This window comes from Bos mutus, chromosome 14 (assembly GCF_027580195.1).
Source record: "Bos mutus isolate GX-2022 chromosome 14, NWIPB_WYAK_1.1, whole genome shotgun sequence".
Taxonomy (NCBI): Eukaryota; Metazoa; Chordata; class Mammalia; order Artiodactyla; family Bovidae; genus Bos; species Bos mutus.
Window position 1 is genome coordinate 77,896,813 of NC_091630.1, and position 21,871 is coordinate 77,918,683.

At 41.6% G+C, this 21,871-nt stretch overlaps 1 protein-coding gene across 2 annotated transcripts in view; it reads left to right on the forward strand.

The window, feature by feature from the left end:
* Positions 1 to 21,871, forward strand: part of ADCY8 (adenylate cyclase 8) — a 226,473-nt gene that overhangs the window by 108,077 nt on the left and 96,525 nt on the right. For both annotated transcript variants that reach the window (XM_005899997.2, XM_070382775.1), the window contains exons 6-7: positions 6,212 to 6,370; positions 10,658 to 10,928. In XM_005899997.2, the coding sequence (XP_005900059.2) occupies positions 6,212 to 6,370; positions 10,658 to 10,928 (430 nt within the window). The remainder of the gene's footprint in view (positions 1 to 6,211; positions 6,371 to 10,657; positions 10,929 to 21,871) is intronic.

The window sequence follows — 21,871 nt, forward strand, 5'->3', positions numbered from 1 at the left end:
GATAGTCCCAAGTAGGTTGACATGACAGACATCCCCCCAAAGCTCAATGGCTTAAGTCAACAAAGATTCACTTTTCATTCACATTTTCTGTCCATTGTGAACTGGCTGAGGAAATGACAAGGAACCCTGTCATTCAAGAACCCTAGTTAAGAAGGCTTCATCACCAAGTGTCCTTGATTGATGGCGGGAACAGAGAGAAAATGTGGTTGATCAGTCTTTTAAAGCTTCTGCCCCCAAAATATGTGTTTTCTTGGCCTCGTGGCAAGGCCTGTGGGATCTTGATTCTTCAGCCAGGGATCCAACCCATGCTCCCTGCACTGCAGCTCTGAGTCTTAACCACTGGACCACCAGAGAAGTCCCTCTGCTCACATTTTATTGGCTAAAAATAACATGTAATATGCAGGGAAACACGATCCTAATATGTGTTCGAATATTGTGGTGTAAGACATGGTAGACCACACCAACGACCTCCCCCACTGACACGTCTCACAGAAACTCATTGAGAACGCATCAGAAACTGAAACGCTCTTCCTAAGTGCTAGATGCTACTTGTCCTCTTGCTTTACTGAGTTTTTCAAATGGCCTCAAATGTTTTCATTATCAGTGGATGAAGGCTGTGTGTATATATGTATACACATGGAGTTTTTAACTTAAAGTTAAAACAATGGCCCAGAAACTAGAGTCCTCGCCAGGAATAAAACGTGTCTCATCCTTTAGCTACAAGCATTCTTTCTAATGTCTGTGGCTGCCTTCTTAACATCTAGTTTATATCTGTATTCTCAACCCACTTCCACTTTACTTTCTTGTTTAAATAAGCGTATTATCTTATAACTTGTTGAAGTGAAGTGAAGTGAAAGTCACTCAGCCGTGTCCGACTCTTTGCAGCCCCCTGGACTGTAGCCTGCCAGGCTCCTCTGTCCATGGAATTCTCCAGGCCAGAATACTAGAGTGGGTAGCTCTTCCATTCTCCAAGGGATCTTCTCAACCCAAGGACTGAACCCAAGTCACCCACATTGCAAGCGGATTCTTTACTGTCTTAGCCAAACTTGTTAAGAACAGAGAATACAGCTTGTATTTGGAATCATTCATTTATTCTTTAAAAAAAAACAAAAAACAACTATATGTGAGGCATGATGCTCCAGGCTGTGAGAGATGCAAGAATTATTCAGACAGGAATACTGCCTTCAAGAAGTTTATATGTAGAAATGTGAAATACGGGGGCTGCCCTGGCAGTCCAATGGTTAAGACTCGTTGCTTCCACTGCAGGGGGCATGGGTTTGATCCCTCGTCAGGAAATTTAAAAAAAGAGAAAGAAATGTGAGAACATGAATAGTGAGTATGGATACCCATCCATTTTCCCATCCAGTAAACGTCCATTAAGCGTGGGCCACGTCCCACACCCAGTGCCATGTTAAGAGGGGTGGGTGGCACTGAACCGTGCAAAGTCTATACCGCCAAGGTTTAGAATCCAGCAGAGGGAAGAGATGATTCCAATACAGCATCCCAGTTATTGTTCACGTGGGATGCAGTGCAAACACTGGGGAAAGCATGTGATCCAGACGTCACCTGAAGGGAGGGGATGGACATTCCAGACGGGGCAGGAGGGCCCAGGACTCAGGCAGTGACTGTGCAGTCTGGACAGCTGGAGTCCGATGTGTGCTCTAGAAATGAGGCTGATCATTGAGATGCAGGAAGCTCATGAAGGGTTTCATGTGCCAGGCCAGGAATTTTCCATTTTATCTCAGGCCAGTGATTTCTGAATATTTTGATTCCCCATCTCTATCAAAAGTGATCGTAATAATTTAGAAATTGTATTATTGTTCATTGTATCATTATATTCATACATTTAAAAGCACATACTATAAAACACACATGAGAGGTGGATTGTAAATGATACTGGTGATAAATATTTTAAATACTTTCAAATATTTAAAATTCACTGATAGTGCAAAAATCTTTCAGCTCTCACCATTTTTTGGTGAGAGCAGTGGGTTCGAACGTAACCAATTTTTTTTCATCTTAATAGTTTATGATACAGAAATGCAAAGGTCAGGTTTCAAATTCAGTTTATTTCTGTGTTTGGCTCTGATGGCCATCAGAGAAAATTATACATCTTATAAAAACAGGCAGATCCTGGAGGTGTATTTGCACCCTTGGTTGTATTTTCTAAGTCATTTGTGACAACAAGCCTTGCCATACATTTTCCTTTTTAAAAAATATTTACTTATTTGGCTGCTCTGGGTCTTGGTTGAGCATGCAGGTCTTAGCTGTGGCATGTAGGGTATAGTTTCCTGACCAGGGACCAACCCAGTTCCCCTGCACTGGGAGCATGGAGTTTAGCCACCAGACCACCAGGGAAGTCCCCAACCTTACTTTTTTTCCTCATTATAAGGCAATAGGTTTTTTATATTTTTTAACAAATGGGTTCAAAGTCTACCATAATTCTGTACTTGGAAAATTTTTAAATAGATTACCATAGGGGAGCAAAATTTGCCACCCCAAAATGTGTCTGTTTGGCATGGAGATTATTTTAGGCTGTTATTTTTGTTGTTTTTGTTTTGGGGTTTTTTTTTCTTACTGTGCTAGGTCTTCATTGCTAAGCACAGATTTTCTCCGGTTGTGGTGAGCAGGGTCTAAACTTCACTGTGGTGCACAGGCTTCTCACTGCCGTGACTTCTCTTGTTGCAAAGCACAGACTCCAGAGTGCAAGCTCAGTAGCTGTAGTACATGGGCTTGGTTGCTCTGTGGCACGTGGAATCTTCCCGAACCAGGGATCGAACCCATGTCCCCTACGTTGGCTGGGGGATTCTTATCCACTGTACCACCAAGGAAGCCCTGGCAGGTGGTTTTTAAGAAAACAAAAGGCTCAGGAAGAGCTTTTACCTCCTCCTTTTGACTGCCTACAAGAATTTAAATTGGCCCCATTCCAGGAAGAGAATTGGCCTCAGAGATACTACAAGGAATAGGAGCTAAACGTGTTAAACTGGGGAAAACTTAGCAAGTCCTGTTTGATCAAACTTCTCTCTGTGTCCCGTTGTCTTTGCAAAGCCTGGCAAATGTTTGTTTGCCAAACACTTCTTTCCCACCTTCCTGTAAATTGCTCTCCTCCCCTTCGAAGTCCCAAACTCCTCTCCCCTTCTCCTGTCGCAGAAACCAGTACTGGAGAAACCAAGCACTGCACTCAGACAGTCGGAGAACTCCGGGTTATTACGCCAGCGGGCCCAGAGGAGTCAACACTCCAAACTCTGAGCCCCGGACAAGGGGATTACAGAGTTTTTATAGACAGACTATAGTGGGCAACACCAGCTGTTAATAGGCTGGTTTAAACTAAGGGATTTAGGCCTGGGTCAAGAGGTCAAGTTGGGGAGGGGGATGCCTGACCTGGAGAGGCATGATTAAGCAGGTTTGCAGGGGCTGGGTGATTGCAAAGAGCAGGACAAGGGAGAGTGAGATAAGCTCCAGTTCCTAGTATTGCAAGTCCCCACTTTCTGAGACTTCGTGACCTACGTGATCTAGACTTTGCAAAGGGCAAGCTGAGTTACAGAGGCAGAAGAAGGAGATTATGTAAAATTTTAACTTTTCCTCTTCATCCCTTCTCTCCCCATAGAAGCCTTCAGTCTCTAATTTGTCTTGGGATGTCATTTATCTTGGGAGGTCCTGGGTGTATGTAATTAAATTTGATTTTTTACTGTTACTCTGTCTCACGTCAATTTAATTTTTAGAGCAGTCTGAAGAAACTAGAAGGGGAAAGGAAAACGTTTTTCTCCCTGACGTAAATATGCATCTTTGAGAGTTTTTGTGGCCCCACTACCCAGCTTACAAGATCTTAGTTCCCTGACCAGGGATCAAACTTGGGCCCCGGCAGTGAAGGCCTGCTAACCACTGGACCACCAAGGAACTAACTCCCTTTCTGAGAATTGTGATAGTTGAAAAAACATGTTTGACAGTCAAGTTCCCAAAGAGAAGGCGACATTTCCAAACTTCTATTTTCAAAATTCTCTCTTCAGAGCGTGAATTTCTCAGGAAAAGCAGTTACTTTCTCATTCCTTCTTAAATCATCCTCTTCGGTTTGGATAAACTAAGAAAGTTTGGGTTTTTCCCCAAATATTCACTTTCATGTCAAATAAAAAAGGATAAATCATCTTTAATTTTTAATTAATTTATTTTTTATTGAGGTATAGTTGATTTACAATATCATAATGTTGTAGCCACACGTTCCAGGAAACAAACTCACTCAGAAGGACAATGCAGATAGTGGAGTGCAGTTTATTACACCGGCGGGCCCAAGGCAGAGTCTCCTCTTAGCCAAGGACCCCGACCAGTTTTTGTGAAAACCTTATATACCCTAAGTGTACGTGCTCAAACCCACCTCCCCAAATTCTCTGAAACTAGTCTGAACAAAGGAAAAGAAAGATACAATCAAAGTTAACCCGTGATTCGTATGCCTTAAGCCTAGGTGGACAAGAGTGGACAAATATCAATAGGCCTGTGGTCATACCCCAATAAGCATAATAAAATGTATGATTCTATTTGGTTACACAAATAATTAGGGTATTCTTTTAGGCGATGGAGAGTCTAGCTACGAGCCCTGGGGCTCCTCCATCCTGGGGGTCTGATTTTTTGTTGGTATGTCGTTTCCATAGACACTGGGCATATAGCTCAAAGTCCAGAGTCTGGCCCAAGAAGGAGTCCTGCTTTCAGGATGGAGCCTGTTCTGTCTATTTCCTCCTTCAATAATAGTTTCAGGTATACAGCATAGTGATTCAGTATTTTTACAGATTATACTCCATTTATAGTTATTATAGGATAATGGCTATAATTCCATGCACTATATAATATATCCTTGTTGCTTATCTATATGATCAATGTTGATCGTATAAGCTGCCGTAAAGATAAGTCATCTTTATTTATTTATTTACTTATTTTCGGCTGCACTAGATCTTCGTTGCTGGGCACAGGCTTTCTCTAGTTGATGCAAGTGGGGACTACTCTTTAGTCGCAGTGGGCAGGCTTCTCATTGTGATAAAGAGAAGCCCCGGGGGCTTCTCTTGTTGTGGAGCACTGGCTCTAGGCATTCGGGCTTCAGTTATTGTGCCCTGTGGGCTCTAGAACTTGGGCTCAATAGTTGTGGCTTAGCTGCTCCACCGCGTGTGGAATCTTCCCAGACCAGAGATCAAACCCATGTCCCCTGCATTGGCAGGTGGATTCTTATCCACCATACCCATCAGGGAAGTCCAAATTTAAATTTGACAACTCCTTTCAGCATTTTGAAGTAAAGTAACCACTGGATTTCTATATGGCAGTGAAGATTTTTCTAGCTCTTCTATTTTAAAGTATTATATTCTACTGTTGGAATTTCTTTCTACCTAAATGACATCTTTTAACTCTTAAACTGAAGTGGTTGGAAATACTCTGAAAATGAGGAAGGGATGACTATACCCAGAGGCAGCCCTTGATGGAAGAAATCTTCTATCTTCAAGATGCCTCCCCCATGCTTACAAGCAGAGGACAGTCTGACACAGACCCTGTAAGGTCCCTAAGGTCAATCCATATATTGAATTCTGGTAAAGATAAAAACAAAAGCTATAGACGGAAGTTGTGTGATTGTCTTTATACATCCCAACAGCTGACCCAGCTCAGCCCTGGGATGTGAGCAAGCTACTCTGGAAACCACTGCTCTAAGGGGTTGGGAGGTCAGGAAAGAGTTTTAGACAAGGACTGATGGAGTGACACTCACTTTTGTCTTGTAGATAGCTATGTGGAACTTGAGCTGTAAGGGGACTCCAGACTGAAGCTTAATGGTGACCTGAACTAGAATGTTGGTATAAGGAATGGAGAGAAGGAAATGGAATAAAAGTTAAAATATTTAGGTTGGAAATGGAGCGTTCAATGAAGTGCAGAATCTGTAATCTATCGCAGGTTTGTGCAGTAGTGGGTTGTCATTCCCTGAGAAAGAATTTATATAGGATGACCAGGTTTGGGGAGAAAGGTGATAAAGACCCTTAGAAGTTCAGATTAAAATTTAGCAGAGTTTGGAGAAGAAAGGGTATCTTTCCAGTTATCAGGAAATCCAAGAAGTCTTCATGGAAGAGGTGGCACATGAATGAGCCAGAGTAAAACTTATGGAGTAAGCAAGACCCAAACTGCCACCAGGGCCAAGATGCCCACTCTGGCCTTTGACATCTGTCTCTTCATTCCCTTATGTCGTCAGGTATGTGCGATCAAGGACAAAGCACGATGTTGACATGCGGATTGGAATCCACTCAGGCTCGGTGCTGTGCGGTGTGTTGGGTCTTCGGAAGTGGCAGTTTGATGTCTGGTCTTGGGATGTGGACATCGCGAACAAACTTGAATCTGGAGGAATCCCCGGGTAAGCCAAAGCAAAGCCCTCTCCTCGCTTAACATGTAGCATTGGCTCGCTTTGTGACAGTGGGTTTCTCATATGCAGAATTCAGAAGTATATATATTCAAGAAACAATTATTTTGGGGGATACAGAACTTTAAAACATCATGCACATATTAGCTCCAAAAGTTTAGTGACATTTGTCAGAGGCAGTGAGGACACTCAGGTGTTCTGGACTCAGTCCTGTAAAGCACTGGCTTTCGGATTTGACTTCTCATTGGAAACGGCACAGGAGCACTTTAAAAATCCTGGTGTATTGACCTCATACCAGTCCATGTCAGGCAGAATCTGTGCAAAATCTCATCTAAGTTCTTAAAGCAATCCTCATGGGCAGCCAGGGTTAAGACTTACTGACCTTCTGTATGACCTTAACCTTCCTTTGAAAACGCAGACATGTCTCTGAACTTTCCATGATTTGACATTGTTTGGCTTTTTCTGCTATTTTAATGTCTGTTATTCCCCTCCCCTCTTTTGTAGGATACAACTCAGCTTACTTTTCCTTTCAGTGAGAGAGATAGCCCCCCATTCTAAACCCCGGTCAAGTATCTTTTATGCACTAGACAATCTGCTAAATACCATGAATACATCATGTCGTTTGATCTCTCCATATAGTAAATAGTAGCTTCCTTGTTTTAATGGGGACACTGAGGCTCAAAGAAATGAAATATGTCACATAAATACAGCTATGAAGGGTCTCCCTACCCATCACTGTCTCCCATTGTTAGTTTATCAGTCCCGTTTGCTCAAGATTGTCCTCTATTATGACTCTCCAGGCCCTCATTGTGTGTGCAGTGCCGAGTATGATGCATAGAGCGTAGGAAGAAGGGAAGGAGGCAATGCCACACCACGGCATAATGGTTGACGGTCTGTTCCCTGGAATCATGCAAAATCCATACATAATTTGTTAAACCACCAGTAGCTGGGCCCATCCTCAGAGTTTCTGATCAACATGTCTGGGATGGGAACAAAGAATGTGCCTCTCTAACAAACTCCCAGGTGATGCTGCTGCTGCTGCTCTCAACTTTTAGTTAAGTGAAGCAATGTATATGAAGTTCTTTGCTCGGGAAGTAATTGTGGTTATGGTTGTAGTAATGACTATGTGATGTAGCTGTGGGTCTTGGAAGGACTCTGAAGGTGAAAGCTGTAATCCCCATCCAGCACTGTCCTCTCCCATTCATAGGACTTTGGTCTAGTTACTTACTCATTGCCTCTGAGCCAGTTTCACTGTCAGCAAAATGAGGGGGGGAAACGCTTTATCACCTACAGTTGTTGGAAGGAATGGAAATTAGATGATTCCTGGAACAAAGCGTATAGACTACATTTGGGTACAAAATAACATTTATGCAAAATAAGTGTTGCCCACCTGTTAGAGCTTATTTACCATCATGACTATTATTATTATGTTGTGCCATTTAAAATTATCAGAAACTGTCAGATTTACTTAACCAATATATGAGAATATTGTCTGAGAGCTGACTTATTTCCTTACAGGGAAATGTAATCACCAGACCTCAGCTGCAAATGTCTTACTCCAAAGCTCCAGATAGTAGCAAGGATGAAAATGAGCCCCTGAAATTCCATTTCTATCAAAGCATTTAAATATTGATTGGAATTTCAGCAGAAGGATCATAGTAAATGATGAGAAGGGTGTCTTTCACTAGGGGAAACATACTGTTGATTTAGGATATGCAAATATTAGTCCCCCTTAGCACTGGCCACAGAATGATAAAATTTAGAATCCAGAGACAATACCAAATGGGGTTGGTGTGAAACTTGATTACTTTTAAAGAAAATCAGCCGTCGGACTTTATAAAACACTTCCAAGAGTTTCATTTTGCCTGCGAGAAAAAGACAGCTTTCAAGCACCCAGCTCTGAGACTGATCTGAGAAAGACCAGGACACCTTTTTATTTCATGGAAGGTGGAACAACTTCTTTTATTCTCCTAGTTCAACACTACTGAGCTGAATTCCTATATATTAACAAAATGTATCATGAAAATATTTTGTAATTAGCACTTTCTCTAGAGAGCTCAAAACAGCTTTCACATGCTTTTATTTTAATATGGGTATACCTTGAAGATACTGCAAACTGGATTCTGCACCACTACAATAAAGCAAATATCCCAATAAAACAAATCACACGAAGCTTTTGGTTTCTCAGCACATAAAAGTTAGGCTAACACTATACCATAGTTTATTAAGGATGCAATAGCAGTCTGTCTAAAAAAATGCACATACCTCAATTAAAAAATAGTTTCTTGCTAAAAAGATGCCAACCACCACCAGAGCCTTCAGCAAGTTGTAATCTTTTTGCAACAATAACATCAAAGGTCACAGATCATCATAACAAATACAATAGTGGACAAGTTTGAAATGTTTCGAAAATTACCAAAACATGACACAGACATAAAGTGAGTAAAGGTCATTGGAAAAATGGCTCTGATAGACTTGCTCAGTGCAAGGTTGCCACAGACCTTCAATTTGTATTTAAAAAGAAATGAAATAGCTGTGAAGCAAAATAAAGGGAAGTACAATAAAGTGAAGCCTGGTTGTATTTTACCTTACCTTTGACATCAACGACTGTATACAAGAATACTTATCTGGAAAATGTGCAGAATCTACTTTAAATGATCAGAAATGCATTGTTGGCAGTTTCTTTACATGTCTTTGCAGTGAATTATTTTCTCTGTAAACAAGGAGGGTGACAGAGGGAAGCAGAGATAGTACTAAGTAAAATGCATTTGGAAAAGTCACTTAAAAAAATTGTTTCCTTGGATATATTGTTTCTAGAATCCAGAAGCCAAGCAAAGTCTTAAGTATCTACATTATTCATTAATTCATATATTCAAGAGCATTGAAGTCAGCCAAGAGAAATGAATTTGTGCTGAATCAGAAACGTGGGGTGAGCATTCTAGGCAAGGAGAATGGCTTGCTCTGAATTTAGCAGATGTGAAATAGCACCTTGAATTTGAGGATATGCCAATTACTTGATTAGCTGGAGAGAGTGTCAGCGAATGAGCCTTGAAGAAGCAGGATCCACAGAATAGAAGCCTTATAGATCTTGTTCAGAACGTATACTGTATCCCATAAGCATTGAGGGCATGGAATAAACAACAGAAATAAAATAGTGCCATTCTAAAGAGTACTTCAAGTGGTGTTTTTTGTAGCATGTGTAGTGTGCCACGAACTGTTTTGACTGCTTTACATGAATCAACTCTTACAATACCTGTGATGACCCTAAGAAATGAGTACTATTATTTTCCCCATTTTTGTGGGTGAGAAAATAGACACCTAGAAATGTTAAATAACTTGTCCAAGATCTTTCAGCTAGCAAGTGGTAGAGCTAGGGCTTCAATGCAAGCAACCTGGCCAAAGTGTCCATGCTTGTAAGCAACAAGCGAGTCTACCCAGACCACAATGCAGCACAATAAGCAGTCAGATTCAGTTAGTGACGAGAACAGAAATACTTTTGTCCAGAAGGATTTACCATGTGACATTCCCAAGATTCACATCTGATCTTTAAAGCACTTGATGTCTTCTGTTGTTTGGCTAAAAAAAGAAACTAGAATCTTGGACTGTGCTGGCTGATACAAGTCCGTTACCTTGTGAGTGAGCCTAGCCCGCACATATCCGCAGCTTTGTTCTCTTCTGCTTTTCACATGCACATTACAGGGGAAATCGCATCTTACTGTGGTTTTCCTAAAGTATTCCTCCATGTAGCCCTGTGGACTTGTAAGACCTGCCTTTTTTCTTAAGAAGATTATAGATAAATTGTAGAAATAAGGCATAAATGTGTGAAAATTGAAATGATAGGAAAAGTATACATTTGCATGGTAATCTGACAATAATTGCCATTGGATTCAGCAACATTTATAGAACTTGTTTTTCCAAAATAATCAACACGACTGAAAAAAAAATCACGTGTGTTTAAAAGTTGCTGGGATCAGGCTGACAGTCATGAGGGAAAAAAGGAGGTTGCTTAAATGTGTCTCAATGGGGCTGCAATTTATCAGAGGCTACAGGGTCCCTTGGGGTGAAGTTGGTGGTAGATACTCTGCTCATGATTTATGCTTATATTTCTGTTTTCTTTTATTCTTTTTGCTTTTTTTTCAGAGGAAAAGATACAGTCCTTGAGGACATGTCCTCCCAGCACCCACGCACAGCCCTGGTGTCGGGTTTGCACAAGAACCAAAAACAAAGATGGCCTTTGCAAGCCACGTCAGGTGTATAACAACCTATGCTTTGTCCACACAGGCGGATTCACATTTCCAAAGCCACGCTGGACTGCCTCAACGGTGACTATAATGTGGAAGAGGGTCACGGTAAAGAGAGGAATGAATTCTTGAGGAAGCATAATATAGAGACCTATTTAATTAAGCAGCCTGAGGAGAGTCTGCTGTCTTTGCCTGAAGACATCGTCAAGGAGTCTGTGAGCTCCTCAGACAGGAGAAACAGCGGGGCGACGTTCACAGAGGGATCTTGGAGCCCTGAACTGCCCTTCGATAACATAGTGGGGAAACAGAACGTAAGTCCTGGCTTTCTTCTTCTGGTTTGCTGTGAATGCATGTGCACCTCCAACCCAGATGCCTCAGGGAAAACCGATTCATCTTTAACCTTTTCTTCATTGAGCATCTTAATCGTAAACGATCAAACATGTATCCTCAGGATGGAATTAACTTATGCAGTCAATTTCAGGAAATGTCAGGAATACCAGAGGGTTCTCAACACCCACTTTTTTTTTTTTTTTTGACCTAGTTAAAAATAAATATCATGTGAAGCTGAATTATCAGTTTACCAAAATTAATTCCTCATGTTGGAGAAGATAAACGTCATGTTATGAAACTAGCAATGGAAGAGGAAGGTCAAATCCATAAGAATGTCTTTTTTTTTTTTTTTCAGTTAGTTGGCTGGCTCAGAGAACTGAGGTACCCTCTGAAATTTAGAGTCAGAAGGTCACTGTTGATTGGGAAATATAATAGCTGCAAGTGAGGTAAAGGTGAGGTCATTCAAGAGTAGCAAGTGATTTCAAAGCCATCAATATGATGCTATTTTTATGTAGCGTGGATTTGCATCTTCTATGAAACATAGGATGGGCACCCCTGGTGGCTCAGATGGTAAAGAATCCACCTGCAACGCAGGAATCCACCTGCAACGCAGGAGACACAGGTTTGATCCCTGGTTCAGGAAGATCCCCTGGAGGAGGGCATGGCAATCTGCTCCAGTATTCTTGTCTGGAGAATCCCACGGACAGAGGAACCTGGAGGGCTATAGTCCATAGGGTCACAAAGAGTCAGACATGACTGAAGCGACTGAGCAGTGCACGCATAAGACATAGGGCTCAGTACATAAAGTGTAAATGATCAAAGAATCTAATTATTTTTTAACTATATCGTCAATACTAGACTCACACTAAACCCAGTGAGGTGCTCTTACTCTGAGAAGCACCAGAGAACTGAAGTTGACCAAAGGAGAACCGAAGTGGCTTCAGGGACGCTCCATGGCCCGAGTGCTTGGTCAGAGCATGGGCAAAATCACCTGCTCTGACGTGGGTTTTCCCTTTCATTATTTAGGGCAGGCACACATAGTTGACCTTATGTAAGTTATGTGAATTCATTGCACTTTTTTAAAGAAACTTACCCAAAAATGTCCATATATAATACTTGTAAACAGCTTCTGACATGCTCCTGAGCCAAGGAAAAGCTGAAACTGCTATGAAGTAAACAGACCAAATTGATAGTATCTGGAGCTTTGTGAAGACATATAGAAGTTAATTGTTTTAATCCCCAGAACTGAACATTTCTCACTGACTTGTCACTAAGAAAAATCTGTCTACTTAAAGGCATGTGAAATAGAAAAGGTTAAAATGCTGAAAGTCTTGCCTCTTTCTTCTGCATTTGAAAGATCGACAGGGTGCTCTGAGGCCAGGGTGACCTCTGTTTCCTTCCAGCTCTGTGTAAAGGAGCTGTAGATCAATGCATGGAACTCATTCCACTGGGCAAAGATGCAGGTTCAACCGTGTCTGCATGCATGGCAAGAGTCGACCCTTAGGTCTTCAGTGTTCTTTTGTGAGTGTTTACTTTCCTCGCAAATTATTATGCCCACACAAGTCATCACTGATTTCAATACCTACCTCTTTCCATCCCTGAATTGGTGCGCATGGTACAATTTGCTATTATAGAAAATTACAGTCTTAAATACTTCCTGGAGTTGGTGCATGCCCCGCTGAAAGTACCATCTGTTTCCTCTGTCTATTGTTAACTTGAGCCTGAATGCTGGTTATTTTTAAAAAGATGCACACCTCACCCTGAGCACCTCAGTAACTGTGCATAAAGTTGTCTCTCTTGCTTTTATGTTTTTCCTTTTATTTTTGGTCTTTCCTTTTGAAAAACTCCATCCATTTAAGCTGATTGTGGAAATGGGGATAATTTCTGTTAATAATTGTTTTAGTCTCAGTGTGCCTATCCTTACTACTAAGAATTGAGAACCCAGAAGAGAGGCAGAGATACTTGGTTTTAATTCATGATTGACTGACCTGGTAGAATTATATAGGAATACTAGAAATATTTCTCTGCTAATTTCCTAATGATCTTAACTGATATCATAAAGATGTCATTATTAGTCAAAGATTATTATTTTTGGTGTTTAACCATACCATATATTTCTTAAGATGCCTGAGTTTTGCCTGTATTTACCATCTTCAGGATGAGTAATCTCAGTTTGTTTTGATGTCTTAAGACTTAAGAGCTGATATGCTGATAACCAAGTGGTACTAATAACATTTTGGAAATGATTAAGTCAATTAAAATGGTCACAGATGCACTTGTGCTTAGCTCTGGAAGTCAGTGAGCCATATGTGCAGTGCAGGGACATAGAGTGTGCCTGGAAGAGATCAAGACTGGTCTGGCTGAGCCTGTGCTCTGCCAAATCACCCGGTTAGTACTACAGAAAGCCCAGACCATCTAAGTGTTAGCTTAACACAGACAAAACATACTAATGCTTTGTTCGGGGTTTTCTAGCTAAGTTGGCCAGATGTTTTAGCTTCTATTGATTCATAAAGTATTCTTTGACGTATTTTTAATGACAGTGGTATGCCATGCTGTAATCGGTGCTATATGGATAGCAGATGTTTGGATAGTTACATTCTCATGTATTCATTCATTCAATAAAGATTAATTGAGCATCTGTTTCATGCCAACTACTGCTAGAATAATAGAGAAGGAGGGACAGAGGAAAGAAACACTTTACAGATGAAGTCAGCCAGTAGTTTATATGGTTTGGGAAGACAGGGATTGTGTCTGTTTCCCTTATCACTGTTGAGTCCACAATCAGAACAATACCTGGCGAATAACAAGGCTTGTTTACAGTTTGCTAATTGAATGAATTAAACTGATTAAATGAATAAATGTGGGTAGAAAAGGAGAAGACCCAATCAAGTTTAACTTCCTGGTTTTTTGCTTAGATCTGACAGGATGGATGGTAGACCTGCCCACCAAAATAAGCAATACTGGAATGGAAGGAAACACTAAAAGCCTGGGAGAGGTCCAAGGGGAGATATCCAAAGGCTGTTGAACACACACTTCTGGAGCTTAAGCATAAAAGGATTACACAAGGGATGTGAGTCTGGTAACATTTGAGATAGATGAAACCATGAGAGTGAAAGAGATCATGCTAAGGAATATGCACAATAAAACAGTAAGAAAGTGTAAGACAGACATGCAGGAGGTAAAGGAGAGTCAGGATCCCATGACAGAGACAGATAGGAAGCAAAGTGACCAGAGGAGATTAGGCGATGAGGTATCATGGAAGCCGACAGAGCAGAGCATTGTGAGAAGGACGAGGTGATCAACAGTGTCCAGTGTAGCCAAAAGGCCCAGTTAAAGGACGACTGAAAATTGCCAATTTGAATTGGATTGGAAAACAACATTGGCAAGAGGCAGACTTGATGCAGTGGTGAAGTCAGAAGCCAGATTGTCCAAGTTGATATGAGAGAGCTCTGGATTTCCAATAACCCCAACTCCACCCCAGTCCCCTCTCCACTACCCATTTCAGGAGTCCGTTAGTAGTTTGCAGGAGCAAGGGAAGTCACTTAGAATTATTTCTGGCCTCTATGTGAGTCTTCAGTCCCAATCTATGCCTGAAGATAATCTCTTGGTTTAGATGTTGTGCATCTTCCCAGCCCCTATATCTGTGCCCCATTGGGCTAAAATTGTTTCAGCCCACTCTTGGACACCCTAAACACTTATGCTTTTTATCCTTTACTCTTGACATGGGCAGATGTTTTGCCCACTGATTTGGTGTCCTGGCTCCCTGAACCCTGGCTCAGATACCTGTGAGGTTTCCTATGCTCTGAGCCTCTGAGTGAAATGAAATTAAGAAAACTTAGAAGGCAAGAAGCTTATGATTATACATGGACTATTGAAATGTAAGATTACAAAAGTAGAAGTAGATAGCTGAAGTACACCACAAGTGTGAACATTTTGACCTCAAGGAGGATATCCAAGAAATTTCAAGGCTAGGCTGTTGAGTGAGTCATCAACATGGTCATTGAATTTCTCAGAACAGAGACAAAATTTGAGATGAAAATGAAGACGTAAGAAAAGGGTCCTTATTCTGAAGATCATATTTTCCCCATGCTATAACTAAAATCTGTTTGTAAGCTTGAGCTCTGGTTCATTCAATTGCTGAACAGTCTTTGTCTTTGAGACGGTGAGGATCCTGTAAGGAGAAGACAGACTTGGCCCCTATCTTTCATGAGCTTATTTTAAGGGAGTAGAGAATGCAGACAATTAGTCAAAACACAAAAGTACTGAGAAGTAAATATAGATGGATACATGACTAAGGATCAAATAGAATTTACTGCAGACTTACTACGTCAAGAGATCTCTGAAAATTTTACATGAGTGTTGAAAGAACCCTGCATTTGAATGACCTGGAAAAGGACATTATGTATAGTAGGAACAGCTTGTGCAAAGACCCTGGGTGGGGAAAAAAGTTTGGTGTGTTAGAAGAGCAAAAGGCCCAAGTGACTAGAGCATAGTGAGTGGGGAAGGAAGGAACACAAGATGAAGTTAAAGGAGACAGAGGCTGAGCTTGAAAACCTGGTTGACTTTGGATCTTATTCTAGGGAAGTGATAGAACTATTTTAAGCTGGCCAGTGACATGATTTGATTTATATGTTTAAAAGATCATTCCAACTGCCTGTGGAGAATGGATTGTAGGGAGCAAGAATGGACTCATTAGACAAACAGCATTTTTACTTGTGATTTATAAGAGGATATCAAAGGTTGAAGCTTTTATGTCTCTATAAAGTGCATTGTGTGAGGATATGAATCATTTTAACTTGATTTTGTGTGTGTGTGTTTTATTGGAGTATAGTGGCTTTACACTACTATGTCAGTGTGAGCTTCTGCTGTACAGCAAAGTGCACCAGCCATACAACTTGATTTTTATGACAGGTGATATGCCAAGAGAGGTGGAGCTATTCTTTTAGAAGCAAACCCCCTTTTAAAGCCTGGGTTCTCTCCCCCGTTTATTGAGAAATCATCACCATTGTCCCATCCCTCCTTTTCACATTGATCATGACATCAGAACCTAGGCATTTTTCCATTACTCCTCTAGACCTTTTAAAAGAATCACTGGTGGGGAGAGTACAGATTTGGTACTTCTGTTATATATATTAGTTGTTTCTGTACAGGAGACTGACTTTGGTCATTATTCATGAAGTTCATATGTGTACTGTGAAGATCGAAAACACAAATGAAATTATTTTAGATCTGCTTCCAAACCACCATCATAAAGCAAATGTCACAATAAAACAGGTCACACCAATGTTTTGGTTTCCCAGTGCATACAGGTTATAGTAACAGTATACAGTCATCTATTAAACGTGTGATAACATTATGTCTTAAAAAATGTACATACCTTAATTAAAAAACATGTTTTTGCCAAAAAAGATAACCATCACTTGAGCTTTCAGTGAATCATGGTAGTCACAGCACAGATCACTGATCACGGATCACAGCAGATATAATGCAGTAGTGTGAAATATTGTGAGAATCACCAAAATGTGACAGAAAGACACCAAGTGAGCAAATGCGGTTTTAAAAACATGGCACCCATAGACTTGCCTGAGGCAGGGTTCCACAAACCTTCAATTTGTAAAAACCACAATATCTACAAAGTGCAATAAAATGAAGTGCACTAAAATGAGGTATGCTTGTGCTCCACACAACAAGACAGACATTAAATGCATTTCCTTACCAGGAACATAGATAAACACCCATGGCGTCACTGACACTCATAGAAGTGGAGAGTCTGGGGCCGGGTACCACGTGGGGAGTGTTGCTCAAAGTCTTTGCGTTTCATTCCCACATCAGTCTTACTGGGTCAGTTTGATGTGCCTGCTTTACAAGTGACAAAATTGTGATGTGAGAGATAAGTTCATTCCCTGAAGGGCATATAGTGAGTGAACAACAGAAGTAAAACCAGAACCCGGTCATGTCTGATTCTGAAACCTTCATGCTTTGAATCAGGCTGCATTGCCTCCTCTCTGTGTCCTGAAGATGGATACCAGGTTTCTACCGTCTACCTTGTTTCCTGGTCAGTCAATCTTAAAAGGTCGTGTGTGTGTGTGTGTGTGTGCACGTGTATGTGTCTTCACCCTCTGAAGATGACTCACTTTCTCGGCAGGCATATTTAGAAATTTTCTGTGAAAACTCCAGAAAAGGACCAGCTTTTCCTCCAGGTAGTGTTAGCAATACCCCTAACATCTCACTCCCTGAAAGTCCTGATGTGATCATTGTTGGCATGGAAAGGGTTAAGCAGGAAAGCCTCTCATGTCTATGCAGTAATAAAACAAGAAAGGAACCATTTGATTTAGTTACACTTAGCCTAGAGAACCTTGACTCCAGAAATGTGTAGGGAGTGAGGCTAGCCATGGTTGAAAGCAGGATATAAGAGCATATTTATGTTATTATGTTTTTATCAGTCCCAGCTGGGACTTCTCTTAGATCCTGTTTTCTGTAGCCATTGAAGAAAAAAAAAACTCTCATCTGATTGCCTTGCTGATCAAAGCCATGTGGACTTGATGTTGAGGGCCCGTTTTCTCATAGTAAGCCGGTTAGCCCTGTGTGTCTCCTAGTCTTGGGGCAAATTTCTGCAGGACCTCAAATTTGCCCCTTCATAGTGGGAACGGCTGGAACAGAAACTCAAGAGAATGGAGTCCTGGCCCTGATTCTCCGCATACTATTGCAAGGCCTGGGCCACCACGTCTCCCTTCCAGGCCTCAGGGTTCTCATCTGTGCAAAGGCAGAACTGGACCAGATGGTCCCATGACTTTTCTCTCAGCTCCAACACTGCCCCTTCAGTTTGTCAGCCTCAGACACACGTTGGAAGTCTGTGGCTATACTGGTGAGTTACCGACACTTCAGAACACTCAAAGCCCAGAGAACAAATAATTCACTAGGAATTATTTGCAATGATGGGAAGTAATGGGAATACCCCTTGTTTACAGTTTTCCTGGTATAACAGTTTAGCGTAACTGTCATCTAATAAACTGTCTTAAAATGTTAATACCAAATCAGAACCAAGAGTTAAAGCAAAAAAAAAAAATTATTGAGATGAAATTTCATCTAACTAGGGGATGAAGTCTGCCCTTTCTCTCAGTGTTCTGGATAATTGCATTTTGATTAAACAGAGGGGGGGAAACCAAACATCATTATAAACATCATCACACTTTGCTATTTTTCAGGCAAAATAACCATTCAAGCAAAATAATCAACATGACCATTGTATTCTCCTGTCAAGACATACTGATCACTAGGGTTTGATTTCTTTCCTTCTTTTTCTCTCTAAAGGTGGTATGCAAACTAAGTGGCCGAGCCCTTCTTTTTGCATATGAAAGGCCAGAAGACAAAGAACACTCTTAATTCAAGCTCATTTTACTTTAGCATTTGACTTGGGCAAGTCAATCCCCCCAGAAGTCCATTTGTTTCCTCATTCATGCAGCCATTGATTATTCAACTACTTAATGAACTATTATTTGCCAAGCTTTGTACTGGTGCTGAGGACAGGAAGATGCTGAAAGAGGTCCAAGCTGTCTGGGAGCTTACAGTCCAGTGGTATTACTAGCAGGTCATCAGGCTCAGTGGACATTGTTCTCATTCTAGCAGAACTGAATAGTGATCCCAGGTAGTCAGTGAAGACCTTCCCAAGGAGGGGAGGTTAAGTTGAAATCTACAGACAAGCAGGAGTGAAGCAAAGGATGAGGGAACAAGACCCCAGGAGGAGAGAAAAGACAGGGCCATCATCTCAGCCTGGGTTTCGGCTCCTGAGGACTAAAGCACATGCTTCTCCTTCCCCTCTGAGAACCCTGACCTGAAGTTTCTACCCCTAAAAATGCCCAAAATATGCGGCAGTGGCCTTGAAGAGGAAGCTGTGTTTTCCGAGTCAGCAGCTTCTTTGACAAGCTGCTGAGTATCTAATTGTCTGTGTTCAGGCTTGGTATAGAGGAAGCCACAGGCAAATTTTCCTCCATAGGTAATTTCTTTTGAACCACTTTTTACATCAGATTAAGCTTTGATGTTCATTGGATGGGACATCTGCAGGCTTTGGGGATAGACACGATGATAGGTTCTGGACATTTCCCTGAAGTCCATCTGTACTCTTCCGGTAACGTGGTTTGTACCGACAACAAAACTCCCCAGGCTGCTCTTAGTCCTGACTCTGAAGATAGCAGCTGAGTTCAGCCAGGAATTAGAGGGATCTGGTTTTTCACTCTCTTCAGAAAGGCAAATGGATTTGAAGCCATCCAGAGAGCGTTGAGTGGATTAAGTAGGCATTTTGATCCATTAACTTTGACGCAACATCCCCACTTTCTCTGAAGTTCCAGAGATAGACTAAGGTGGAAAAGATAAAGGGAGAGATGAGTTTGTGGCTCGTATGGAATTACAGCTCTGGAAAGGAGTGTATAAGTTGGCACAAGACACAGCCTGTGGCTCCCCCATGGCCAGTAGCTGGCTGAAACTTTGCTAAACTCATTGGAGTCTTCTTTCACCAGGGATTGACTAGTTGTTTCAGGAACCCTAAACATCTGAGGAACTGGACCCAATGAACGCAGTGGTAGTTTATTTTTATTTTTGATCATGCGGAGAGGCATGTGGAATTTAATTTCCCTGACCAGGGATCTTCACCAAGGGACTGCCAGGGAAGTCCCAATAGTATTTTAAATATGTGAAGATAATTGTATGATATGTTAAATGTGTGAAGGTAGGTAGGAAGAAAAAGCAAAAATCTGTTTGTTTTTTTACTTATTTCCTCAATTTGAAAAAATAGCAGTGGATTTAAGTTTTATTCATCTTGATGCCAGTTTTGCTGGGCTGAGATGTGTCATTGTAAAAGTTCTTCATTGAGTTATGTCAAGATTTTCCCATCTTTTCTCCATGAATACCTTTCATGGTTCTGACCCAGTGTGATTTATATATATCAGAGTTTTTCTTTCCACAGAAAATTGCATTTGATGTGAGTGAATTTGCACTCCCTCTTTTTAAAGTGAGTTGGCACATGTGTCATGACCCACCATTGCTACTGCTCTTCACAAGGAAACAAATCACCATAAGATGATTCAGTTCCAGCCCAGAGCACAGACCCTGGATATTTCTGTTGGCCTGGCCAGCTTCATCTCGACTATTTGTGTATGTACTTATTTTCACTTCACCCGGAGTCTACAAGGAGTTATAGTCCTAATTCCTTGGGTATTGATGGAATTTTTTGAATGACCGTCATGTTTCAAGGATCTTCAAACTACTACTGTGAATTCCAGGTTATGAACCACTAGACTTCATTGTGTCTTCCCACTCCATGACTTTTGTATCATTTTTAGCCCCTTAAAGGATCTTTTCACAGCTTGAGATGATCAGATCAGATCATATCAGTTGCTCAGTCATGTCCGACTCTTTGCAACCCCGTGAATCGCAGCAGGCCAGGCCTCCCTGTCCATCACCAACTCCCGGAGTTCACTCAGACTCACGTCCATCGAGTCAGTGATGCCATCCAGCCATCTCATCCTCTGTCGTCCCCTTCTCCTCCTGCCCCCAATCCCTCCCAGCATCAGAGTCTTTTCCAATGAGTCAACTCTTCACATGAGGTGGCCAAAGTACTGGAGTTTCAGCTTTAGCATCATTCCTTCCAAAGAAATCCCAGGGCTGATCTCCTTCAGAATGGACTGGTTGGATCTCCTTGCAGTCCAAGGGACTCTCAAGAGTCTTCTCCAACACCACAGTTCAAAACCATCAATTCTTCGGTGCTCAGCCTTCTTCACAGTCCAACTCTCACATCCATACATGACAACAGGAAAAACCATAGCCCCGACTAGACGAACCTTTGTTGGCAAAGTAATGTCTCTGCTTTTGAATATGCTATCTAGGTTGGTCACAACTTTCCTTCCAAGGAGTAAGCGTCTTTTAATTTCATGGCTGCAGTCACCATCTGTAGTGATTTTGGAGCCCAGAAAAATAAAGTCTGACACTGTTTCCACTGTTTCCCCATCTATTTCCCATGAAGTGGTGGGACCGGATGCCATGATCTTCGTTTTCTGAATGTTGAGCTTTAAGCCAACTTTCTCACTCTCCACTTTCACTTTCATCAAGAGGCTTTTGAGTTCCTCTTCACTGTCTGCCATAAGGGTGGGTGTCATCTGCATATCTGAGGTTATTGATATTTCTCCCGGCAATCTTGATTCCAGTTGGTGTTTCTTCCAGTCCAGCGTTTCTCATGATGTACTCTGCATATAAGTTAATAAACAGGGTGACAATATACAGCCTTGACGAACTCCTTTTCCTATTTGGAACCAGTCTGTTGTTCCATGTCCAGTTCTAACTGTTGCTTCCTGACTTGCATACAGATTTCTCAAGAGGCAGATCAGGTGTTCTGGTATGCCCATCTCTTTCAGAATTTTCCACAGTTAAGAGCTCCATATTCATCATACATGGTAGTACCCACTCAGGTGTCCATATCTTGAGAGTACTTAGACACAGGACTGTTCTTAAGTGATAAACTCAGAAACAAACATTAGGAATAATGATAGCCAAGAAGAGCTAAATTAATTGGATCAATCTAATAAAGTGTGTGGCAGAAAAGTTAGGATAAGAGGATGTAGAAGCCAGGGAGCAGCCTCTTCTTTTCCCAGTTTTGTCCTGCTATTGTTACCCCCCCAGGGTTCTTGGCCTCCTCTATATAGAGATTGATCAAAGGCCAGACACGAAATTCAGGCAAGGCTTTACTGGGGCCCCGGCTATAGCAGGAGGGAGTGAGAACAAGTAGCAGGTTCCCTTGCTTGCTCATTCCCCAAAGTGGGGGTGAGCTCGTTCCTTATACGGGATGAGGGTAGGGATGTATCCAGGGGTCTGGCCAGAAGGGTGGCTTGGGTCGTTTGTCCACCCTTTAGGTGGTGTTGTGTGCAGGGGGCATGCA